The sequence below is a fragment of the Bison bison genome, unplaced genomic scaffold, assembly GCF_000754665.1.
Source record: "Bison bison bison isolate TAMUID 2011002044 unplaced genomic scaffold, Bison_UMD1.0 scf7180017864297, whole genome shotgun sequence".
Lineage (NCBI taxonomy): Eukaryota > Metazoa > Chordata > Mammalia > Artiodactyla > Bovidae > Bison > Bison bison.
This window is the reverse complement of record NW_011494869.1, coordinates 7,178,090-7,192,193: the sequence shown is the minus strand read 5'-3', so window position 1 is coordinate 7,192,193 and position 14,104 is coordinate 7,178,090. Positions and strand designations below refer to the sequence as shown.

The window sequence follows — 14,104 nt, the reverse complement described above, 5'->3', positions numbered from 1 at the left end:
GGGGGGGGGGGGGGGGGGGGGCAAGAACTAAGGGCAGGACAGAGGAAGCTGCTTTGTAGAGATGCAGACATGGGAACATGGGCCTCCAGAAAGAATGGCTAAGAGACACACGATCGACACAGTGAGGATGGAGTAGGGTAAAAGAGAGGCATTTGGGGGAAAATGTTGAGACACTTTTCAGGTGGGGAATGCTCTGGGCACAGCCATAGATTGAAGGAATAATCTGCTAAAGAGGGAGAGGGCGACACTGCTAAGACAGGGACACCACCCAGAGGGACAGGGCTGAGCCCTATTGAAGTAACCAGCATGAACCAAGAAATGACCCTCTTCCTCCCTTGTCACATGGCCTCCCCAGGGCCCCTCCTGAGCAACTACTGCTGTGTAACCTCGGTGCCCCATCCCCCAGGGCTTGGTTCTGTCACCCCTGCCCCGGGAACACCCGCCCTCAGTCCCCTCCCGAGACTGCAGTGATCACCAAGCACTGGACTTGTGAGGTGTGGGTCACCTCGTGGGTGGGCCCCTCTGGTCTCTGGGACCTCCCTCTGCAGGGACCCACCACAGGGGCTGCAGGGAGGAGTGTGGGCAGCAGCACTGTCTGCCTAGGCACCTTTCCTCTTCCAGTTCACTTGGACACAAACACAGGGCACCTCCCTGGTGCCAGGCTCCCAGTTCCCCCAATCCCTGGCCCTGGTGAGGATGGAAGGAAGGGGTGGAACGCTCACCTTGAGTGAGGAGCAGTAGGCCAGGCTGAGGGAGGCCAGTGGGGGTGGAGCTGCGCACACCGAGCCCAGGGACTGGGCCAGTTCCCGCCCTCTCACCAGGCAGCATTCGGCCAAGTCCAGGCTCTGCAGCTCACACAGGCCCCCTAGGGCTGAGCATCCCGCATCTGTCAGCCGCTGCAGCTTCCTCAGGCTCAGGCGCCGCAGGTGCCGCAGGCCCCGGCTCACGGCCAGGACTGCTCCATCAGCCAGTTCTGAGCAGCCGCTGAGGTCCAGGGAGGTAAGGCCTGGTTGCTGGTGGCAAAGGGCGGCCACGGCCTCTGTGGAGAGGTCCCGGCAGCTATGCAGGCTCAGTTCCTGCAGCTGCAGCCCGGCCACCTGGCCCAGTGCCCGCAGGGCCTCGGGCGGCAAACCAGTGCCGCTCAGGTCCAGGGCGTGCAGCCTACCAGCCCGCTCCTTCAGGAATCGCAGCAGGTTGCGGAAGGAGAGTTGGGAGGGGGAGGAGTCCTGGGGGCCGATGGTGCCCCAGGCTGGGCCTAGCTGGAAGGTGAGGTGGCAGTAGGCCAAGGAGAGGCGCTCCAGGCAGGGGGCACAACTGCTGAGCCGGTTGAAGCTGAGGTCGGCCAGGTCCCGAAGGCTAGCCAGGCTGAGCTCACGGAGGCCGCTCAGCGCCTGCTGGACCTGCTGCGCCGTCTCAGGCTGAGCCAGCAGCATGCCTGACGTGAAGAGGCTGTTGCAGCCACTGAGGTCTAGGATACGCAGAGCCGGGCAGCCCAGGATTAGGGCCACGAAGGAGGCCTCTGTGGGGCTGCCCCCACCAAGGCACAAGCTCTGCAGGTGCGGGCCCAGGTGGTGGGTAACAGACCGCAGCACCTGGAGTGAAGCCGGCGAGCCATCCAGGTTGGTCAGGCTGATGCAGGTGATGCCCCTGAGACCCAGGCTCTTGATGGCCGGAAGGGAGGCAGACGACACGGGGATGTTGTACTGCACGCTGGCCTACAAGGCAGCAGCGGGCCTGGGGTTAGCCCTCTGGCCTCACAGTGTGCCAGCCATTGAGTCTGGTGGCAATTTGCTGGCCAGAGTTTGAGGGAAGATCAGGGAAGGGCCCTTCTACAATGGGGACCCACTGTGGTGTCACGTGCCTGAGGGGGTGCTGATGGGACGTGGGAGCAGGGAGGACGGGTCATACTGGGGCTCAAGGGGGAGGACTATGAGGGGAGGACAGAAGGTTAGTGATGGCCGGGGCTGAGCGCCTATGGAGAGGCTGGGCCAGAGTGGGGACTTGGCATGCTGGGTACAGGAGGGCTGGGGGGTGCCCTGGAAGAGAGCCAGCGAAGGCCCCTGGGAGCAGGAGGACAAAGCATTCTGGACTCCAACTTTGGGGACTTCCAGAAGGTGGCCTTGGGACCCATGGACTCCAAATCCAGGGCCTCAGCTTAGTCTTAGCTAAGCAATCAGCCTCCCCCACTTTCTCAAGAGCATATAAATAGCCCTCAGAGCAGCTGAAGGCGGGAAGAAGCAACGGCAGGTGTCGCTCACCACAACGCCCTGTGGCCCAGATGCCAGAGATCTGGGGCAGGCAGTGAGGCCAAGGTACCCTGGTGGCCTCAGTGTCTCGGCCACAAGAATGTTTGCAAACCTGGCTTTTGTGTGTAAGTGAAAAATGTGCCTACGCATGTAAGTGTGGTGTGCGCATGCGTGGATGCGTGCGTATACGCACACGTGAAGGCCCTTTAGGCTGGAGATTGGAGATGCGCTTGTGATCCCTGGTCTTATCTCTGGAGGGTCTGTCTGATTCCTGCAGTTGAGGAGGGAGAAGTGTACTATTTCTGTGGACAGGAGCTCAGAGAACGAATTTCAGAGGCAGGGAGGAAGTTGGCTCTACTGGAGAGGAACCGGGGAGCTTGGGGAGCACAGAGCTGGAGTCCGGTGGGGCGGGGAGGCAAGCTCAGGGCTAGTTGTGGGGAAGGGTTGGCTTGTTTAGGAGTGTGAGGACCCGCCAGTAGTTGTTTTCAGAGAAGCTTCCCTGATCTTGTGCCAGAGGGAGCCAAAGGACAGAAAGTACAGGAATGTGTGGAACTGGTCTGTGGGGGAGGGAGAAGAGGGCTTGGCTTCTGAAACCCTAGCCCCATTTCTCTACCCCCACCAACGCCCAGGCTGCAGGCAAGTGATACTCATAGATTCTTGTTTTCACAAGCAGGCTCCCCAGGAAACCTGTCCAGTGAGTAACAGGAAGAACAAGCTGACATTCCCTGCTTGTCCCCCACAGAAAATCATCAAAAGGGAACCAGAAAGGTCAAAATGATGCGTAATATGCGCTCCCTGCAAGATGCTTATCAACAGGATTCTTCCAGGAAGACAGGTGGAACTCATTCCAGGTGTGGAGACCCCGCCTGGCTTCTGCCCCAGAGAGAAGCAGCCCCCGAGGGCTGTCGTCCCGGGAACGAGCCTGTGGTTAGACGGAGACCAGCTCCCACCAATTTCATGGGAGTCTGGGAGTCAAACCAGGTGCCCAGTTCAGACCCCATGGTCAATTCAGGTGAGAGGAGCTCTGCCCATAGATCCCCGCCGTGGACACCAGGAGACAGTGGGGAGTGGGGAGTGGGGACGCCAGAGACCTGGGTCCCTCTCTCAGATTGAAGGAGAGCTAGCGAAGATACCAGTGTGTGAAGCTGGGGAGCGTACTGAAAAAATCAAGGAGAAAAGGTTTTAGAAAGGAATGGTAAAGCGTGCCTCCAGCCGTTTCAAAGCCCTGCAGTGCTAGATGAGCCAGTCTCATGATGAGTAGAATGAACTCTGGTTGGGGGAGTGTAGAGCAGTGCTGGTTGCCAGGCAGCACCTGCCCCCACCAGTCACATGGCACCCCGCAGCCCCCAGCTCCAGCTGCCTTCAGTCTTCCTTCTTTCCCTATCTGCCTGAGCCTTGGCTGCCAGCAGTGTTCTTCCCTCTCCCACTGCCTTCTTATACACAAGGTAAACGAACAGCCCAGGTCCAAGTGCAGGGCTGGCAGGTGGCCCCAAGAGCTACCTAGTGAAGGGGCAGGGCCTGGCCTACAGGACTTCCAACTATGGGGCTGGGTGAGTTTTGAGGCCACCTCCCTGCTCCCCACAGTTTTTCTTGGGGGGGGAGAAGACAGCCTCTAAGCCATCACCCAGGTGGTCTACCTGGGACTCATACAGAAGTCCAGGAGCAGTCTGTTGGGGATATTTACTCTCTGTGGGGGCCAAGCGGCAGCCTTCTGGGTCTGGTCTTTGCCCCAGTGTAGGAAAGTGCCCCTCCCCAGGGCCTGGGAAGATGCTTCTAAAGCCCCAGGGGAGTACAACACGGGTACCTGCTCCAGCTTCAGTTGCCTCAGCACAGAGGGGTCAACTAGCCCCCCGGTCTCCTCCCTTCTTAATGCTGGCATCTTAAGAGTAAATGCGGACTCATTTGGAAAATGCCCTAAACCTGCTAAAAGCAATACATGTCCCTTGACTGTGAGAGGCCAGGACTCTGTTGTAACTACTGAAGTCCTGAGCTGAGACAGCAGGCCTGTGTGCAGACTTGGAAAACCATCTGAGAGAGACATGACCCTCCTGTCTGCCAGCACAGGAATCCAAAGTTAGCACGCCTGTTTTCCAGAAGGACCTTGAGGAAGCCTATGTCCTGGCGCCTAGGGGCTTTGGTCTCCAGAGAGGAATAAGACTTTGGGGCTCATATCTAGAGGCTTTTATAGACACCTCAGGCAGGAAAAGGCAGCAAGGGGCAGGAGCCATCCTGAGATCTTCACAGTGACCAGCCCGGTGGCAGCACCTCCACCCCAGTCCCAGGCATGGACGGAGCCCAGGTGTATGTCAGGTGTTGCTTTTGTCTGTCTGCTTATTTGAGAAAAAGTGGAATTAAGTGGGGGCAGGTGAAGGAGATTAAGAAGTTACCAAGTCAAGCATCCTAGCCTGGCCTGGAGCCACACAGCTTGGCCTTGGTGAGCCAGAATCTTCCACAGCATCTACTAGCTGGGGTACCACCTCCTCAGCCCGCTGCACCCTGGGAGATGGTTCCTGCCAATAGGGCTCCAGAGATTGTTCGGTGGTGTCGGCCCTAGATGCCCAGGTATCTGTGGCCTGGCTTCCCATGGCTCCCAGTCCTGGCGGTGGAGTAGGGGGCTGAGCTTTGCAGAGTCACCGAATGGGTCTTTGTCAGTGCTCTATCTGGAGCTCAGGGTTCACTGGAGAAGCTCCAGTGCTAAAATGGTAGACTCTGGATCCCAAACTCTGACCCCGGCCTCCTCCTCTTCTTCCTTCCCTCACTCCTGTTCCAGTCTCACCTTCATCCCTAGGGCCTGACTGCCCACTTGGCTTCTTCTGCACCCTGCTTCTTTGCTAGACTCCAAGAAGCCTCCCTGACTGATGGCCTCTCGTGAGGGCCCCCGTGGCCCTGCCCATCATGTGGGTGCACCTGCTCTCTGTGCCCTCTGCCAGCCAGGGATGATGAGACCATGGCTGCCTCTGGGTATGTGCTGTCCGAGGAATCCACAGCCTCCCTTCCTGTCTGCACTGGCACCCCTCTCCTCACAGCCCCCCTCTCTTCTCACTCCCCTAGACTTCTTTCCAAGCCCCTGATGCTACTGCAGCTCCCTGCCCTCACTCCAGCCTTCTCAGAGATGTTTCAAATAGAAACCAAAGCCCTTAGGTGGGAAGGCCCTCCTGCCCTGTTCACATCCACCAGCCCATCCTTGGCAGGACTCATCAGAACCTCCTTCCCTATTTTGCTCTTGGGTTCAAGGAGACCCCCTTCTCCCAGCCTACTGAGCCTGTCCCCACCCTCTCCTCTGTGAACCCCGAAATCTCTGCCTTTCCACTTCTCCTTCCTCAGAGTCCACAAACACCCCAGAGTCTTAACAAAGGCTTCCCTTGACCCTGCAACCCCCCTCGCCCCTCCCCTTTACCATCATGCTTTTTGGAAGCACATGGGTGCCCACACCCACGGCGGCCACCTCTTGACCACAGCTTTGCCCACTGATCCCTCCACCACTGTCCCCACAGAATCCTTCATTCCCAGAAACAGCCCCTCTCCATCAAGGTCACCAACACCTGAGGGCTCCTCTGCAGACCTCCCACAAGTGTCCTTCCTCTCTGCTGCACCATGGTGCCTACTTGGGATGGCCTGTCTCCCTGGTGTTCTCTCCTACTGGGGGTTCTGAGACTCTGGCCTCTTGTCTCTCCTACCTTCTAGCCTGCTCCCCATTTGGGGTCATCAAAGAGCAGAAAGACCCAACCCATGGACCAGTGGGTTCTCCATGAATTGTTCCATTCCACCACACACACACACACACACAGTTTCCCTCCACGTGCACCCCAGCAGACTTCATCCCATTCCACCTACTCTTTCCCACACCTTTTCCTGAGCACCAGATACTGGGAGCCATGGCCTTATGGACCTCTCTCCAGATACAAGGATGCAGTATGGCCCAATCTGAATTTACTGCCTTATCCCCGCTTCTCCCAAACTCTCAGCGCCTTCTACCAAATCACCTAAGTCAGAAATCTGGGAATCATCCTAGACTGCTCCCTCATATCCACAATGCCCAAGGTCCTTTCCAGCCCATCTCCTATTTCCTCTTGACCTTCAGTCTCTCTGGCTCCAGTCTACTCTTGGTAAGTGATCCTGACAAAAGGCAGCTGACCACGCTTTTCAGGCCCTTTGATGGTTCACCACTGCACAGAATGGAAGCTGAGCTTCTTGGCTGGCATTCAAGCCCTTTTATGTCAGCCCCCTGCCTACTTCTTCGGCCCCAGCTTTCCCATGCCTGCTCTGCACTCTGGCTCTGGAATGCTAATTTCAGACCACTGTCTCATACTTCCATACCTGGGTTCACCTGTTTTTTTCTGGGGGTTGGGGGGGGTGGTCTGACCTCTCACCTATTCCTTAACAAAATATGTATCCTCTCTTAAGATTTAACACAAGCATCCCCTTCTCCATGAAGTCTTCTGTGAATCTTCTCTGCATCTTTGGTATGCGTCTGTGCACCTTTCTTAAGATTTTGAGTGCAGTGCTGTCTCTCTCTCACTATTAACTCTGAGTGCTGTGTCTGCCCCAGCCCTGGGGCCTAGCACAGTGCTGGGCACAGAGGTAGCATCACCATCCAGATGAGGGAGGCCTCTCTACAGGCCCCTCCTCCTCTGCTTGCCTCTGGACTGGTATCCTTCCTGGGCAGTCTCTGTGGCCTGCTCTTCTGGCTCCTCTTGTTCTCCCCAGGGAAAGTGACTGAGATCCAAGGCTTAAACCTCCGCCTGTTCAGAATGACACCTTCACCTATATTTATTACCCGGATCTTTCCCTTGAATTCCTCTCTCAGAAGTCCAACTACCAACTGGATCTCATCATTTATATGTTTTATACTTCAAATTTTCAACAAGTTCAAATCAAATTTGTTTAGAAACTAGGCTCAATGACACAGGAGAGAGAACTCAACAACAGACCGTACTTAAACACTCATTTAAAATTTGACAGAGGAGGCTTCCAATCCATTATACATAAATGGTACTTGGGCTACTTGAAAACTAATCAGTTTAGCTCCTTACCTTACAGCATAAGTCAAAATAAATTACACCAAATATATATATATATAAATTCAAGCCATAAAACAGTTTTGCTGTGAACCTAAAACTGATCTAAGAAGTAAATCCAAATTTAAAATAAAAGCAAAATATGAGTGTATATTTATCAGATCTTTGTAGAGGCAAAGTATCTCTAAAGCAATGGCAGAAATAAAGAAAATGATGTTCAGAGTCAACAACCCAGAAATTTAATCCCTGTATATCTCATAAATAACACATATCTACAAATCAAATTTAAAAAGGCAAATATATGAGGAATATATTTCAGTAAGTATGTAAAAGATTAACTTCTTTAATGTATAAAAAGTTCATACAAATCGATAAGAAAAATACTAAGACCCCAATAATTAGACAAGGAACAGAAATACACAAAAGAGGGAAATATAAATGGTCTGCTAATGAGAAAATTGTTCAACCTCAGTGACAGTCAAAACTGAAACAAAGGGCACTCATTGCTTGCCTTCCAAACTAACACAAATGCCTGCACTCATCTCCTAGCAGGTTGTCTCCCTACGACTCACCTCTCAGTCCACTCGGCACTGTGGAGATCTAAGACATAAATCAATGCATATCACTCCCCTGCCTGATGTTCCTTTAATGTTCCTAAAGTTCCATGGGTTACCTGGTTACCCACGATGGTAACCAGGAGAAAACCCTAGCAATACCACCTGCCACATCTGTCTGACCCCTTTCTAGCCTCATCTCCCACCACTTCTCTCCCACACACCCAAGTTCCAGTCATAGCGAACCTGGGTGGTCGTTTCCAGAACTATTTCACACCTTGGTGCCTTCGCCTGTGCAGTTATGAGTCCTGAAGACCAACCTTCACGCTTCTCATCCTGTTCCTTCAGGAAGCCTTCCCTGATGCTGCCAGTCTCCTTCCGTGTCCTTCATGTTCCCATGGCCCCCTTCCTGCCAATGCCCTGAGCACACAACATCATGATCACTCACGTATTTGTCTTTTTCCTTCACTGGACTATGAGTTTCTCAGGAGAGGGGACTATGTTTGGTTCATCTGTAGAGTCCCAGTACCGGACCCAGAGCCAAGTATGTATGAATAAATATGCAGGAATGAATGGATGGATGATGTATGAGCAGGGCCACGAGCAAGCTGAAGTGAGACCACTGGGAATGGGCTGGGTGAGGGTAAGCACCTTACCTCCCGAAGGGCAATCTGGGCTGCACAGTACCAAGCCCGGCTCACGAGGGAGGCCTCTTTCTGATCTGACAGAGGCAGGAAGCTCAGAATATATGTGACCATCTGAGGGAAAAAGACAGGGCATCGGGGCTGTTAGTGCTGGTGGGGCCCTCTGAAATCTTCTCTTTCTGGCAGCACGGTAGGTCAGAGGGGACTAGAGTGCTGGCTTCTAGCTCATCTTGGATCCTAAGCTTCAGAGAGTCTTCACTTCTCCTCTCCAGTCTCCAGGTATCTTTACTGGGAACAAACCTTTCCTGAGCACCATCTGGATGCAGGTTTGTTCTGATAAAAATCAAACTTCCTGCTCAATTTGATAAAAAGGGCCTGGGCACTGGGACTAGATGAACCTAGTTTAGATCCTTATTCTCTCAACTGACCCCTCTGAGCCTTATTTTTCTTATCTATAAAAAGACAGTTGTAGTGAGATTTAAGTGGGTTACTGTGACGGTTAAATATCATGGTAAAGTGTCTTGCACACAACAAGGCAAGTGCTGATCTTCAGGAAGTCACACTGGGACTGCACTCTTCCATCTTCTTCACTGCCAACTTGGCTTCTCAGCCAGCTGTTACAATTCTCAGCAAGACCCATCCTGGCAGGCTAAGGCCCTCACTCCACCTATGCTCTATGAGGCTGGGGGTGGAGGCCTGCTTAGGGACTGGGGAAGGGAGCTGCCTGTGAGACCAAGAATAATCTGATATTAACTATTCTTTTCTTCTGGAATCTTCCCTCCTTGACTTCTATGACTGTGTTTTCTAGGGCTCCACTCACCACTCCAATTGCCCTGTTTCTAGATTCTTCTGTGGCTCCCAGGGCTCAGACCTGAGTCTTTAAATTTGTTCACTTTCTAGGATAATAAATTCACTTGCATTGCTTTAACAATTACCTCTATAAGAAAAACCAACAATTCAGTATTCCATATTGTTTTATCATTCATGTGCTAGTCTAGTATTGCCAACTGTCCACAGGATTCTTCATCCAAATGTTTTACCATCACCTTCACCTCAGTCCAAAGCAGCCCCTCCTCCCAACTTTCCAGCCCCTGAGCTTCAGTGGCAACAGAGCATCTTGTCTGAAGATCCTGATAAAACTTTATACTCCTCATGCTCTTCTGTCCCTTGCTCTAGATACAGGTGTAAAGCATAGGCTTTACTTAGACTCATTCAAATCCCAGCTCCACTAGTTCCTAGCTGTGTGACCTCAGGCAAGGTATGTGATGTCTCTGAACCTCAACCCACACCTGTAAAATGGGGTTATTAAAAAAATCTAGATCACAGTCTTATGTGCTGTGCTTAGTCATGTCCAACTCTGCAACCCCGTGGACTGTAGCCCGCCAGGCTCCTCTGTCCATGGGGATTCTCCAGGCAAGAATACTGGAGTAGGCTGCCATGCCCTTCTCCAGGGCATCTTCCCAACCCAGGGATCAAACCCAGGTCTCCCACATTGCAGATGAATTCTTTACCGTCTGAGCCACCAGGGAAGCCCAAGAATACTAGAGTGGGTAGCCTTTCCTTTCTCCAGGGGAACTTGCCAATGTAGGAATCGAACTGAGGTCTCCTGCATTGCAGGAGGATTCTTTACCAGCTGCCCTCACAGTCTTATGACAGGGATTAAATTATATATATATATATTTAATAGATATAATATGCTTCACACCTAGTAGATGGTCCATAAATGGTTCCTGGATTGCTGTTATTAATAATTCTACCTTTGAAACCTTTCCACCTTAGTGATCTTCATCACCCCAGACCAGGGTTCCTTCCACAGTCTCCCACCTGATCTCCTTGCCTCCAGGTTCATCCTTGCTAATCATTCCACAGACTGCAACAAGGTTAATTTTCCTAAGAAACAGCTTTCAGTCTCAGTGCACTCCTGATGAAAACCTTTGGGGTTAGCCAATACCCTCAAGACAAAATTTCTTCTCCTGGGTCAGCACTGCCAGGCCTCCATGCCTGACTGGACCCCTGATCCCAGAGCTTCCACAGGCCAGTCTTCTCAATGTCCTACAAACACAGCATGTTGATTTTCTTATTTTCTTTTGCCTATGTGGACCTTTTTCCTGGAATGCCCTTAAACTTGACCCTCACCAGCCCACTTGGTCTCTTCTTCCCTTCCCTGATTGCTAGTACATGAAGGTACTCAGTCAGTACTTACTGGATTGAATTAAATAAGGATGGACTGTCTTTTACCTCTCTTTTCACCAAAGGTTTGCTCAAGGAAGGGGTGGGAAGATAAAACAGATCATTACCGAGAGGAGAATGACTGGTGAGAACAGCCTCTGGGCCAGAGAGGCTAGGCCTGGGGAAGAGAACTTTGATGGGGACTGGGACTGACCACGCTCTGATCCCCAAGAGCAGGCAGGAAAACTTGTCTGAGCTGAGGTAAGATAGTGGTCATCCTGTCTTCTGGGGTTCAGCAGCCAACCCACAGAGCAAAAGGAGGGCAACAAATCTGTCCTCACTGAGGGGAGGCAGCATGATTCTTTGAGCTGAGAAGGGGGAAAGCCTTTCTAGAGGAAACAGAAGAGGCAGTGCTAAGCGTGGAGTGGCCATCCCAGGAACTCCATTCCAAGGGGCTACTAGAGATATGACTGGTCATCTTTGTGATCCACGGTGATGGGACAGATATCCTCTGGGGCAGAAGGGGGAAAGGATGCCATCGCAGGGGACTCACTGGGTGTGGAACATCATTCCAAGGGCCGATGGGGAAAGGGTGCCCTGTCTTTCTTGGGCAGTGGGAGGGGGCTGCCAACTTTCTGGGCAAACAGGATGGAGAGGCCATCCCAAGAGGCCACTGGGACAAAACTTATCTGTCTCGCGACAATAACGGCAGAGTGATCTTGCTCCAATTTAAGTAGAAGGAGCAAACATCCCATGAAGGATGAAGGTGAAGGAGGCAGGGATGGCCATCACTAGGGGCTGAGGAAGTGGGGAGCAGGCCTGTCCTCAGTGAGGGAACTCAGAGACCATGCCCGAAGTTGATGGGAAGGGGCAGTCTGTCTTCCACCGCCAGGGGAAGGGGCAGCGATCTCTCGAAGGGAAGGGAATGGAGCGACCATTCCAAGGGACCAATGGGGGTAAGATCGGTTACCCTTCGGGGCTGATGGGATGCAGCGGACATCTTCCAGAACTGAGAGGGAGGGACGGCCATCTCAAGAGGTCAGGGGTAGGCAGAGGCCCTGTCCTCGCTGAGGTGACAGCAGCTATCTCCTGGGGCCGATGGGGGAGGAGAGGATGGTCCCCCAAGGTAAGGAGACAGAGTGGCCCAAAGGCGGGGCCGTTACCCATAGCCTGCAGGTCCAGGGATCTCCCGGCCGGGTCTTTTCCGCCAGACGGGCGGGGCCGGGAGAGCTGTCTGACAGCCCCTCCCCACAGTCTGGGACCCCGAGGGCGGGGCCTGTCCCGAGCTAGGCCTGAGGGCGGCCTCCTCTCACCTCCAGCGGCAGCGACTCCGCCATCGCATCCCTGCCGCCTCCGCCCCCGCGCAAGGCTTTCTGGGAAGTGTAGTCCCGCCGGCTCTGGAAGGCGTAGCTTGGGAAGGAAGTGGACCTCCAACTTCCGTCCCAGGTGTGACGTATTGGATCTGCACCGGAAGTGCCTGTGCTGCCGATGTGGTACCAATTGAGTGCGGTTTCGGTCGCTCTCCCTTCTTTCCTTGGTTGGGTATTTGCGTCTCACTATGGCGGTAAGGAGGGCGAGTAGGGCGTGGTCCCCGTGGCAAAACGCTCCCGGGGCCGGGAGACTGAAATCAGAGGAAGGGCTTCAAGGGAAATGGGTCAATCCAGTGGCCGCCCCCCACTGGAGTGGGGCGCCATCCAGTGGCCATCCAGGACCATACCACAGCTGGTGCCAGAGAGTGCTGGGAGTCTGTAGCAGACAGTACCAGGGCTGCAGAGATCGAGGGGCCTGAGGGCGATGGGCGTCGGTATCGAACAGTATCAGGACTAGCTAGAGATCTGAGGGGCTTGAGGCAGGATAGCGTCAGCCCAGATCGGGTTTACTCCAGCAGAGGCCGAAGAGGGACTCCAGTCAAGCCCATTCAGCTAACCGGAATGGTGGGGCGGCTAAGGAAGATCCTGACTGCTGAGGATTTTGATAGTATCTCGTTATCTCTCTGCAGCCCAAAGGAAAAGTGGGCACGAGAGGGAAGAAGCAGATATTTGAGGAGAACAAAGAGACCCTGAAGTTCTACCTGCGAATCATACTGGGGGCTAATGTAAGTGCCTCCCTCCTTGCTTCTGTGCCCACCCAAGGTTCCATAGTCCTCAGCTCTGTTTGGTGGGGTAGAGTGGTGGGGGTGTGTGACAGCCAAAGCTCCAGAAGAAAGCTCCAATTAAAAATAAGAGAGAGGGACTTCCCTGGTGGTCCAGTGGCTAAGACTCCCTAGATCCCATATGCTAAAATTAAGACCGAGCGCAGCCAAGTAAATGAGAAAGAATCCTGGTGCAGAGAAAGTGCTGAATAGTCAAAACGAAAAACAAAAGCAAAAAGAAGGTGTAAGTCTCAAATGGACTTGAGCCTTTCCCATCCTAAATGCACAGGGGCTTCCTTCCTGTGTCAGGGGTGTCTGGATATTCTGGGAGCAGATCTCTTCCCCCCAACCCTGTAAGTAACGATTTGTCTCCTTTCATCACCTGGTCTAGAGTCAGAGTCAAGGAAGGTCCATGGTTAAGTAAGCTTTTGATACTAGCCTGACCCATGTCTGCTTACAGGCCATTTACTGTCTTGTGACCTTGGTCGTCTTCTACTCATCTGCCTCATTTTGGGCCTGGGTAAGTGTCCCCCATCCTGGGAAATGGGAAGCCCATAGGGTCAGTGGCTGCCCTTTTAACACCCCCATTCTTGTTCCACAGATGGCCCTGCTCTTTAGTCTGGCAGTATACGGGGCCAGCTACCACTCTATGAGCTCGATGGCAAGGGCAGCCTTCTCTGAGGATGGGGCCCTGGTGGATGGTGGAATGGATCTCAACATGGAGCAGGGCATGGCAGAGTGAGTGTCCCCCGCTGTCAGCCCAGGTGAGCAGCGCCAGGGCTGGGGTGCTGGGGCCCAGATAGCCCAAGACCCACAGCAACTTGAAGAGGGTGGAAGGGAGTTGAACTAGGGCCCATCTCTTATTTTATGTAAACATTTTTGGCTGTGCTGCACAGTTTGTGGGATCTTAGTTCCCCAACCAGGGATTGAACCCAGGCCTTCAGCAGTGAAAGCATGGAATCCTAACCACTGGACCAGCAGGGAATTCCCCAGCTACTACTTTTGGCCCTTGCAGCTTCCCTTCTCTCCACAGGCACCTTAAAGATGTGATCCTACTGACAGCTATTGTGCAGGTGCTCAGCTGTTTCTCCCTCTACATCTGGTCCTTCTGGCTCCTGGTACGTGGGTTGCGGGGCTCCCGAGGAGGAGCTGGAGCATCTAAGCCTTCTCTTCTTTGATTTCCTGCACCTGGCTTCAAGTTACCTTTTTTTCTTCTAGGCTCCAGGCAGAGCTCTTTACCTCCTGTGGGTCAATGTCCTGGGCCCCTGGTTCACAGCGGACAGTGGCGCCCCAGCGCCAGAGCACAATGAGAAACGGCAGCGCCGACAGGAGCGGCGGCAGA

The 14,104-nt window shown here is 53.5% G+C and overlaps 2 protein-coding genes across 2 annotated transcripts in view; one reads left to right on the top strand and one right to left on the bottom strand.

The window, feature by feature from the left end:
• LRRC29 (leucine rich repeat containing 29) overlaps nt 1-11,991 on the bottom strand; it is a 13,726-nt gene extending 1,735 nt beyond the window's left edge. Inside the window, exons 1-3 of the mRNA XM_010851120.1 lie at nt 11,945-11,991; nt 8,475-8,576; nt 723-1,715 (exon numbers count right to left, since the gene is read on the bottom strand). Coding sequence (XP_010849422.1) covers nt 723-1,715; nt 8,475-8,576; nt 11,945-11,968 — 1,119 coding nt within the window. The 5' untranslated portion in view covers nt 11,969-11,991. The remainder of the gene's footprint in view (nt 1-722; nt 1,716-8,474; nt 8,577-11,944) is intronic.
• Nucleotides 11,992-12,090: 99 nt separating this feature from the next.
• TMEM208 (transmembrane protein 208) overlaps nt 12,091-14,104 on the top strand; it is a 2,318-nt gene continuing 304 nt past the window's right edge. Inside the window, exons 1-6 of the mRNA XM_010851048.1 lie at nt 12,091-12,195; nt 12,631-12,726; nt 13,223-13,282; nt 13,364-13,500; nt 13,796-13,880; nt 13,981-14,104. Coding sequence (XP_010849350.1) covers nt 12,190-12,195; nt 12,631-12,726; nt 13,223-13,282; nt 13,364-13,500; nt 13,796-13,880; nt 13,981-14,104 — 508 coding nt within the window. The 5' untranslated portion in view covers nt 12,091-12,189. The remainder of the gene's footprint in view (nt 12,196-12,630; nt 12,727-13,222; nt 13,283-13,363; nt 13,501-13,795; nt 13,881-13,980) is intronic.